The sequence below is a fragment of the Tachysurus fulvidraco genome, chromosome 21, assembly GCF_022655615.1.
Source record: "Tachysurus fulvidraco isolate hzauxx_2018 chromosome 21, HZAU_PFXX_2.0, whole genome shotgun sequence".
In the NCBI taxonomy this organism is placed as follows: Eukaryota; Metazoa; Chordata; class Actinopteri; order Siluriformes; family Bagridae; genus Tachysurus; species Tachysurus fulvidraco.
In genome coordinates, this window is record NC_062538.1 from 9,148,248 (window position 1) to 9,158,247 (window position 10,000).

A 10,000-nucleotide genomic window follows, 5' to 3' on the forward strand; every position below is an offset into this window, starting at 1 on the left:
TTCAATGAAAGTTTTTACTGACTCATTTATGGCTTCCTTATCTCTTGAAGCATTACAGCCCTTACAAGCAACTTCAGCATGCTTCCTGCTAATCCCTAGGAGCTGTGAATACAGCTTTCTATTTGAAAGATTTCTTTTTTTTTTTTTACCATTTCATCAATATTAACATTAACACAGTGCTTAAATCTTTTATGGTTTCATTTTACTTATTTTCACTGCCATTCTTGTATCGTACCTTTTAAGTATTTTATATTCTTTTACATAACTTGTAAAATATATAATTTTTTTGCATTCATTCATATGTGAAAAAAAAATAATCTGGACTAATTTATCACTAATGTGTTACAGTTAAGCACTTGAAATTCTGAACATAAAAATATACAAAAGATTATTATAAATAAGTGAAACGTTAGTGCAAACCCATAGAACCACATGAGAAATACTTTCATTTACATCAACCAGACACACTAGGTTTCTGTGACGTTTATATTTCGAGTAATTAGTACGCAAAAAAAAGTAGAAAATCCTCCATTATGTATGTGATATCACAGCCTCAAACATCTTTCATATCCTCTAATCAGTTTCAGTTCCTCTCCACTTTATCACACGCACATTTTCCTGTCCCCTGAGAATGGCACACGTTCTTTAAATATTGATGTTTGCTTTATGGTTTTTTAAGGTCCCACATTGAATATTTCTAACATTTTAACATTGTAGATAAACTATAGAATATAAGAGTGGTACAGTGGTGCAGCGGGTAGCGTTGCTGACTCACAGCGTTATGGCCTGCAGTCTCATCCTGAGTTCAGGTTACTGCCTGTTTGGACTGTCATGTGTTCTCCCTGTGCGCATGGGAGATTCCTACCTATTGCTGATAGGTGAATTGGCTAGTCTAAACCAGTCCTATTGTGTAAAAGTATCTGTATGAAACCCTGTGATGGATCTGCATCCTATCTGGGGAATGATCCTGTCTCAAGCAACATTTTCACACAATTGTATTATAATTATTATTAGTGGTAGTAGTAGTAGCAATGGTAGTAGGAGAGGTAGTAGTACTAGTAGTAGTGTTAGTTGTAGTAATTGTAGTAGCACTGGTAGTGGTAGCAGGGGCAAGTGGTGGTAAGAAGGTTGTGAGTTTGAATTCCTGGACCACCAAGCTGCCACTGCAGGGCCCCTGAGCAAGGCCCTCAATTGTTTAGTTGTATAAATGAGATAAATGTGTCTCTGGATATGGTCATCAGACAAATGCCATGAAGTGTAGTAGGAGTGGTATTATTGTTAGTATAATTATTTAAAAATGTCTTCCTATAGAACAAGAATGTCTTATAGTTTACAATGCAGTTGTAAACACTTGCTTATTGATTACAGTCCCATATAATCCCTGAATTATAAAAATATAAGAACACTCAGTAGTATAGAGTGACACCAGGGTGATGTTGATGACCTTTTTTCATTTGCAGGGGTTCCTTCTGTTTTGTACAAGCTCCTCCCAGTTCCCATTGTGGTGACTGTGATTGCGTTTCTGATTTATCGATGGAAGAATGAGTGAGGGAATTTTCATCTCAAAGATTGCATATAATGTTTGGATTTTATTGTTGGCTTGAGTTTCTATGCATTTTGCCTCTCCTAGGATACAGACCTGCATTTTCCCTGACGTTCCAGGACCAAAGGACACTCTCGCTCAAATCCACAGACAAAAGGTGGGAAAAGTCAAGTTACGATTTATTATCACTAGGTGTGTATACACTAATCAAATCAAGGTGGAAACTAATGAATTAATAAACCGTTGTGTTACAGCATTTACCTGTAAGTTTCAGCCCCGAAATCTTCAAGGATTTCAAAATTTATCCAGTGGTTTACACTGAAGAGAAGAAGTTCACCCCCGAGTTTGGTGATGACCAGAGTGACACCACAGAATCCTGCGATGAAGTCGTGGCCTTGAAATCCTCTCGTCCCACTTCAACGTTTGAGAAGCAGGATGATGATGAGGACCAAAGTCTGGAATCGGAGACATCCCAACTAAAGCTGTTAGACGAAAGTGCATCTGCTGAGGATGTGCACAATAACCCTGGCTGTAAAAATGTAACGGCTCTACAAAGACATTCAAATGATGAGACATATGTCACCATGTCGAGCCTCTATAAAACCCAGTGAGATGGAGAGAAATTCAGGTAAACGGGTAAATCTCTCACAGTTAGCTGCTCATTTTTTTCAGGCTGCTCTTATCCTCATGGAACCAGAAACCAGATCAATAAAATAATCAGCAAATGGCCGATTGATGCAAAGATGGATATTATGCATGATTGTCAGGTCCTCATTGTCATTGTCTGACTTCGAGGAACCATGGTTAGATTGTGAAGACAAATATATAACTGGTTTAAATATCGCTCGCTGCTAATTTACTCTGAAAGTCTCTAAACCATGAGCTTGAACTCCAAATGCTTAACAGTGTTGTAGTGTAATTTCCTTTTCTGTACATGCCAGAGCAAGCCTTTATACCTACAACATGAGTCATCATATTATAGCACCACTGAGCTACAGTATATGTGGAGGAGAAAAGTTGGTGCAGATTCTTATAAGAGAAACTCATCATCTATAAAACCACCGGTGTTGGAAGTTTAGCAGATTACTGTTAATCCTAGCAACCAATAAAGATAGTGAAACATTAGTGTTTCTATAGAAGCCATTCCCTATTTCGAATCAAGCAGCTCACAGTTTGTTGAATTAGTTAGCTCTGAAAACATTTACATTTTCTTGATGTAAAAAAATGTATTAATCCTTTATGTTGCTACGTCTTGTCTGACGTTTGACAGCAAATGACTCAAATGCATTATTCTCTGCTGACATAACCTAAATGTTGACATGCAGCTTTTTTAATTAGCTGACATAGTAACATGCATAATGTAGCTTCGGTAATGTAGTTTCAGTTTAGTTATGGCTCTTTTGTCATTTAGTTTGCAATACTGCTAGCAAGGTTAAGCTAGCATTTCCTATTAAGTATTATTCTGATTAATTTATAAGTACCTGTAGTGATAGTCTTTTTAAGTAAATCCTAAAAAAAATGTCGAAACAAGAAATGTTTCTTTTTTCTTTTGGGGGGAAACCCAGATGCCATTTTGAAGGCCAATCCATTACTCTGTTTGCTCAGTTGGCTCTAAATGTAGGAAGTAAAACCGCATAGAATGTATTGTGCAATCTTGTTTTTTTTGTTTCAACCTCTGCCACATGTTATCTTCAAGTGGTGTTTTATCCTCCAGATTATGTATGTAGTGTATGTATTTCTCTTCAACTTTGTGACTCTGTATTGTATGTATGTAACTACTGTACGAAACTACACTGTGCAGCATCACCTCAGCTACTGTTGAATTGGCTTTTCCAACAGAAACATATGTAAATGTTATAAACATTTCATAATTACGATGTCAGGATGGTACAAAGAAGCTGTTAGCATATTTGGAGTTCAGTCATTTACAAACATGGGCCCTTCTAACCACCACAGCTGCTAACCTCAGTCACTATTACAGTAAAGACAGTGACTACACGGAATTTCTTCATTTTGTTTCTTCTACTTTTTGTATGACGAGTTCAGTAAGTCAGAGGGGAATGTTTTCTCACACAACAGCACAGATGGCAAAGGTTTTAATAGCATTACCATGTTAAGTTTATATAAATACTGTATGTGTGTGTGTGTGTATATATATATATGAAATATTTGTAATACAATTTAAAATGTATCCAAAAATTTTATCCCCATTTATCAATATTTCAATATGCCAAAATGCAATAACATTTTATAGTTGAGTTATAAGGTAAAGGTAACCCTGCTTTTCTTTTGTAAGCATACGTATATGTAGATATCACGTCTTATTTACAGTATTTAATCTTATTTAACTTCATTTATGGATTTGTTATTAAATGATAACTTTCAGGTTATTAATTTGAACCAAACCAAAAAAAAAACTTCTACGATTGTATTCCAAATAAACTGGATATTCATAAAGACCATGTTTTATGTGAAAGCACTGCCCACAAACCATTAACAAATAAATCTGATCATATCCAGCTTGATAAACTATGCCCACTGTGTCCGGTTGACTGTAAAGATAAATATATACTCAGATATATTCCAAATCACTGTTTGTAACTTAGTTGCATCTCTGACAATCTCTTAAAAGGAATTCTTTTATTACCACAAAGCATTTACAGTGTATAGTACATTGCAATAATCATTTATTAAAAATTTTGCATAACAGAACAACATATTAAAACCTAAGACTTGTTTTTTTTATTATGAAGCTGATTTAAAGAGGAAGATTGTGATGATGAGATTTTCTCTACTGAAACTACATATGCCTTATGATTTGCATTTTATGCAAAGAGGGTGAGCTGAGCAGATTTAGTGTGACGAAGGTGTGTGTGTGTGTGTGTGTGTGTGTGGGTGGGGGGTAGCAAAGTCCTGTCCCAGAAATAATGTAACTGAAGCCTGAAGCAAGCTGTAGTGTTTTTTAAAGGATGATCATTATAAAGGGTGGCCAAAATGTCACAATCCAATGACATATTCTCATTGGTTCCTGACTTTTCGGACATCCTGTAGATTTAGGAATACATTTAAAAGTAACTAATTGTATCTTTAATGTAATTTTTTTGTATTATTGCAAATGTCAACACACCTCAATCGACAGTGAATCAGCACTGGATATTTCTATTCTAGTTACAAATTATTAAGCATGCACGTGTTGTTAAGCATATCATCATAACCTCTAGGAGTCTCACCCAGGTCTAAGATTTATCTGGAATATATACTGCTCGTCCACAAGTGTCCCAGGAAGTGTTATCGGCTGGTGTGTGTTTGGAAGGAAATGGTAAAATGGTCCTTAATTTGGCCCAGCTGAGATTAAGGGCTTGGCGTTTTACTTAAATCACAATGTTGTGTAGTGTAAAAAAAAAAGGTGCCTGGGTTTGTATACATATATGAGCAAATTCTGAGCAGCCTTCATTTAGTTTAACACTGTTCCCAGTGTACACTGCACACACCAGCAATAATAAGGTAACTGTAGGGCAGCAAGGTGGTACATTGGGTAGTGTTGCTGCCTCACAGCTCCCTGGTTCCATCCTGAGCCCATGCTCTCCTCATGCTCATTACCTCATGGGATTCTCTGGTTTCCTTCCACCACAAAAAAACACCAGTGGATAGATCGGCTTTGCTAAATCCGTAGTAGCTGTGAGTGCATTAAGGTCTATCTGTATATCTCTGCACCCACTGCTTTTTTCTGTGATCAGTCTTAAACCAGCTCCAAAGAGGTTTACTAATACAAGAACCAAAACTGTGAATACTCAACAGGGAAATCAAAGGTCAAAATCTTGATGATTCACAAATATCACAAAAGTGACTATTCTATACAATCGGGGGTTCATAAAATGTCAAAAGCACAGTGAAATGTTCATATGTTATAAATTAAGTAAAATAAGATTAGAAAACTCTTATAGCTTCCATGCCGTCTTCATCATCAGAATAAAGTAGACATCGCTGTCGATGGACGCACTCACTCCACTGTAATAGTTGAAAAACTCCTCTTTTGTAACCTACAGTGAGGAAAGTGGATGAAATTATTTCCACCAAACAAATTCCCCCTAAGATCACTACATTTTTCCCTTATAAAGATAAAAAGATTTCCATCACCCATGTTGTAGCTACACAGTGAAATGGAAAGATGAAGGAATAGATAAAAATGCCCAACAGACCCAGGGAGAAACACTACAGTACCCATGTTCAGTCATATGAGTAATTGATCATTTCTGGCTGCAGTAGTCTAAAAGAGTATTTCTCAGTTAAAAACACAAGCAGGTGCGAACGTTAAATAAGCCAACAGTTAAATAGACAGAAAAGCTACATGGAGCAGGTTTGCCACATCACCTGCCTTTTTCAGATAACAGAGATAGAGAGACTGCTGCTTGACTGCACTGAGAAATACTGCACCGTGTTAAGAATTTGTCTGCTGTGTCTTTTGTGAACAGCCATAAGCCTAGGAAAGTGGATCCAAAGAAGGAAAGTAGGGAAAGACATTAGAAGCATTTTTATTTCTGAAATTTCTCAAACTGATGTTATGCTGTGAGAAAAGATCTACAAGTGTTGTGAACACAGATCCTGATTCAATTAAAACGCATAAGCAGTCTGTAATTAAAACTAAACGCTATGAACCTTCTATACAGACATCAGAACTTGTGAAGTTATTTATTCTGTGGGGCTATTTATTTATTTTTTACTGGAATGGTTTGTGTCCATTGGCAGTGAAATGAAACCAACAAACATTCTCTCAGAAATCCTGATGGGATAAAATTCAATTTACAAGCTGACTGTTAGCAGGTAAGAACATTTAGGAATATAAATTAAAAATCCTTTTAGAAATCCTGTTAGGTTTGCTCATGGTAATGGTTAAAAATATGTACAGTAAACGGTTAACATTAATACATGAAAGATTCTCTGTGAAATTCTGTCAGGTTGTGCTTTTACCAAACCGACTCATGTTTGCAGCTTAAATTCTGAATATTTTGATATAGTCAATGATATGACTTAAAAGTCTCTCAGAAGCTCTGATAGGTTAGCTTATATTATTTGAGCACTTAAGATTCTGAATATTTATGATATAGTCAATGATATGATTATAAATTCTTTCAGAAGGTCTGACAGGTTAGCTAATATTAGCAAGCTAGCTAACATCAGCAGCTAAGCTTGTGAATATTTATGATAGAACTATAAATTCTTTCAGGTACACTGTTATCTTACAGTATCCAGCATCAGCAGTTAGGATTATAAATATTTTGAATAAGAAATGAGGCTCTGATATGACGTAAACTTCAGGTTAGCTGTTAGTCAGCTTAGCTCATATCTAGCTCTGTATCAAAATAAATGCATATACTTTTTTTCCCCATAAACCATGCCTTTTAGGGTTTATAATCTACAGACAGCCCTTAATGACCTTTACCACACAGTCTCTAGCTGGTCTCGTCTATAGCGTAATGTCACAGGACTGATTTTGGTTTGATTGAATCAGGACAGGTACGTTAGAAATCTGTTTTCCATGTGCTGATTTAGTCTGGCTTGATGTTTTTAAAGAAGAAGGATTTCCATCCGGTGGGACTTTACCCTGGGACAGACATTTGCAGACGTAAGTTTAAAGTTTCCAGGCATTTTTCATCATCACAATAAAGTAGATGTCAGTGTCAATAGAGGCACTCACACCAGCGTAGTAATTTAAAAACTCCTCTTTAGTGACCTGATGCACAAAACAGGGTACAGTCAGCAAGCAATATTCAGCAGTATCCGATGTAAAAACAGTAAAAGGAAAACAGTTGTGTGAAATCTTCTTTGAATTATTTCCAGAAACATTTATAACCATGAGTGATATAATACAATACTAATTCCTTCCAGATATGATTTGATATATATATGATATGATATGATATGATATGATATGATATGATATGAGATGATATGATATGATATGATATGATATGATATGATATGATATGATATGATATGATATGATATGATATGAGATGAGATGAGATGAGATCATATGAGATGAGATTTTTGAGTGTTATCCCACCTTGCCATCCTTATCATCCGGGGAATCAAAGTTGTCCAAGAATTTGCGGAAGATCTGCTCCTCAGTCCATTCCCCGTTCTGATATTTAGGGTGATGTTTCACATTATACACTCCTTGCAGATCTTCAATGGTGATCACGCCATCACCAGTCTTGTCCAGCTTTCTGAAAGCCTGCATGACCACCTCCTTCCTCGCGTTGGACATTGGTGGCTGTGATCGCAAGCGGAAATATAATCTTTCTTAAGAGAATAGATAAAACAAGGCTGCATCGATAATAATATGTACTGTATGGTACAATGCTTATTTTGTAACAACAAATAATAGCAGTATGGTAATATAAGCAAAGCAGACTATGAACTGCTCTCTCTGAGAAAAATATCAATATGATCTAAAGAACCTTCCTAGAGTTCAAGAAACTTAATAAAACATCTTATGGTTATTAAAGAGCACATTTAACAGAGAGCAGCTGAGGTAAGTGTGCTGAGCAATTTAAGCAAGCCCACAAAGTGATATTTCATGAATGTTATGAAAGGGATTAGGGATTCTGAAACACGTGCTTCCTTCATTCTACTGCATGGCACTTTGTTATCTACACTCTAATACTGCTCAGTGCTCTCAGGTCAGCTGAGATACTCACACCATGAGTATTAGATGTCAATGCATTTATAATATAAAAAATGTGTAACAGGCTAAATAAAATAAGTTTCTTGTTGCTACCCTGAGAACGAGGAGAAACTCATCAAAGTCAATCTGTCCACTTCCATCCCTGTCAAATTGCTGAAAAAGTGCAATGGCCTCATCTTTCTCTATGAGAACGCCGTAGTCGTTCAGCCCCTTCATGAACTCCTTCAGGTCCAGTGTTCGGCTCTTGTCGTCATCCATAATGCGAAAAGCTCTAAAAATAAACAAACACAGCAGTCAGACTAAACACTGGACATGTTTCAAGATATGTTGAGAATGACAAAGAGATATAAGCAAGGTAAAGAAAAAATCCTGAGATATCAGTAACTACAGACCGGCATCACTTCACACTTTTCTTTCAAAAATTCTTGAATGCATTGTCTATAGACTATTAGACAATTAGATTGGACTATTAGACTACTGGTCTATCTCTCTCAGAACAACCTGCAAAATCCCAACCAATCTGGCTTTAAAGCAGCACATTCGATAGAGACAGCCATTTTGGATGTCTCTGAGAAACTACATGATGCTAGATCAGCAAAGCTGTCATCTGTCCTCATCCTCCTTGACCTTTCAGCAGCGTTTTATACGCTCAAACACAAGACTCTACTGTCCACCCTCAGGAGTCTTGGGGTTTGCGGATCAGCGTGGGAATGGTTTGCTTCCTACCTGGAAAGTCACTAAAGATGTCGAAAGACATCTGCTCCACTCAGACTCTCCACTGGTGTCCCACATGGCTCAATACTTTGTCCTCTCCTTTTTTCCCTGTATACTCACTCACTTGGTGGAGTCATTTCCTCACACGGGTTCTCTTACCACTGCTATGCTGATGAGACTCAACTTATCTTTTCTTTCCCTTCTCAGATACCACAACTTCTGTTCAGATCTCAGCATGTCTGGCAGACATATCATCGTGGATGACGGCTCATCGGCTGAAGCTCAATCCTAGCAAATCTGAACTGCTGATCATCCCAGGTGTTTCATCCCCAGGTCATGATCTTGCTATATCCCTGCATAACAATCTGATCTCCCCTTCACTCAACTGTCCTTTTCCTTGCATGTTGCTAATGTGACACGCTCATGTCAGTTCCTTCTCTACAACATTAGGACTAACCCTAGGTCATTTTTGTTCACACAGGCTGCCCAGGTACTTGTTAAGTCTCTTGTCATCTTAAGACTGGACTACTGTACCTCACCGCTGGAAGGTCTACCTATGAACCCAATCTGTCAAATGATCCAAAATGACTTGTTTTCAACCTGGCTAAGTTCTTGCATACCACCCCACTGCTGCGATCCCTCCACAGGCTGAGATCCCTTCCAGTAGCTGCACGCATCAGATTCAAAACACTGATGCTTGCCTACAAAGCAAAAAATGGACCAGCTCCCTCTTACCTCAAAGCCCTCATCACTCCTCGCACTGCACCTCACACCCTCAGAGCTACCAGCACTGCTCGACTGGTCCCACCATCTCTCAGGGTAAGTATACAACAAGACTCATTTCTGTTCTGGCACCGAGGTCCGGACCGCTGAGTTACTGGCTGTCTTCAAACGACATTTGAAGACCTACTTTTCCATGAAATACTTGAACTAGCACTTTGTCCCCTGTTTGTTGTATGTGTATATATTTTTAAAAAAAACAAACAAACTGTGAACTGTGTTTCAGGCTTATGGTATTGAAGTCTGTAACCTAGTGAACCATAGTTAATGTATTC

At 37.4% G+C, this 10,000-nt stretch overlaps 2 protein-coding genes across 3 annotated transcripts in view; one reads left to right on the forward strand and one right to left on the reverse strand.

Moving 5' to 3' along the window:
- Window positions 1–4,075, forward strand: part of il7r (interleukin 7 receptor) — a 6,322-nt gene extending 2,247 nt beyond the window's left edge. Inside the window, exons 6-8 of the mRNA XM_047805468.1 lie at window positions 1,461–1,545; window positions 1,631–1,700; window positions 1,798–4,075. Of these exons, the coding sequence (XP_047661424.1) occupies window positions 1,461–1,545; window positions 1,631–1,700; window positions 1,798–2,154 (512 nt within the window). The 3' untranslated portion in view covers window positions 2,155–4,075. The remainder of the gene's footprint in view (window positions 1–1,460; window positions 1,546–1,630; window positions 1,701–1,797) is intronic.
- Window positions 4,076–4,213: 138 nt separating this feature from the next.
- Window positions 4,214–10,000, reverse strand: part of capslb (calcyphosine-like b) — a 9,052-nt gene continuing 3,265 nt past the window's right edge. Inside the window, exons 3-6 of one of the 2 annotated variants that reach the window (XM_047805469.1) lie at window positions 8,325–8,502; window positions 7,608–7,817; window positions 7,145–7,274; window positions 5,449–5,583 (exon numbers count right to left, since the gene is read on the reverse strand). In XM_047805469.1, coding sequence (XP_047661425.1) covers window positions 7,173–7,274; window positions 7,608–7,817; window positions 8,325–8,502 — 490 coding nt within the window. In that variant the 3' untranslated portion in view covers window positions 5,449–5,583; window positions 7,145–7,172. Of the gene's footprint in view, window positions 5,584–7,144; window positions 7,275–7,607; window positions 7,818–8,324; window positions 8,503–10,000 lie in introns of both variants that reach the window. The other variant, XM_027134150.2, reaches the window with a different exon arrangement.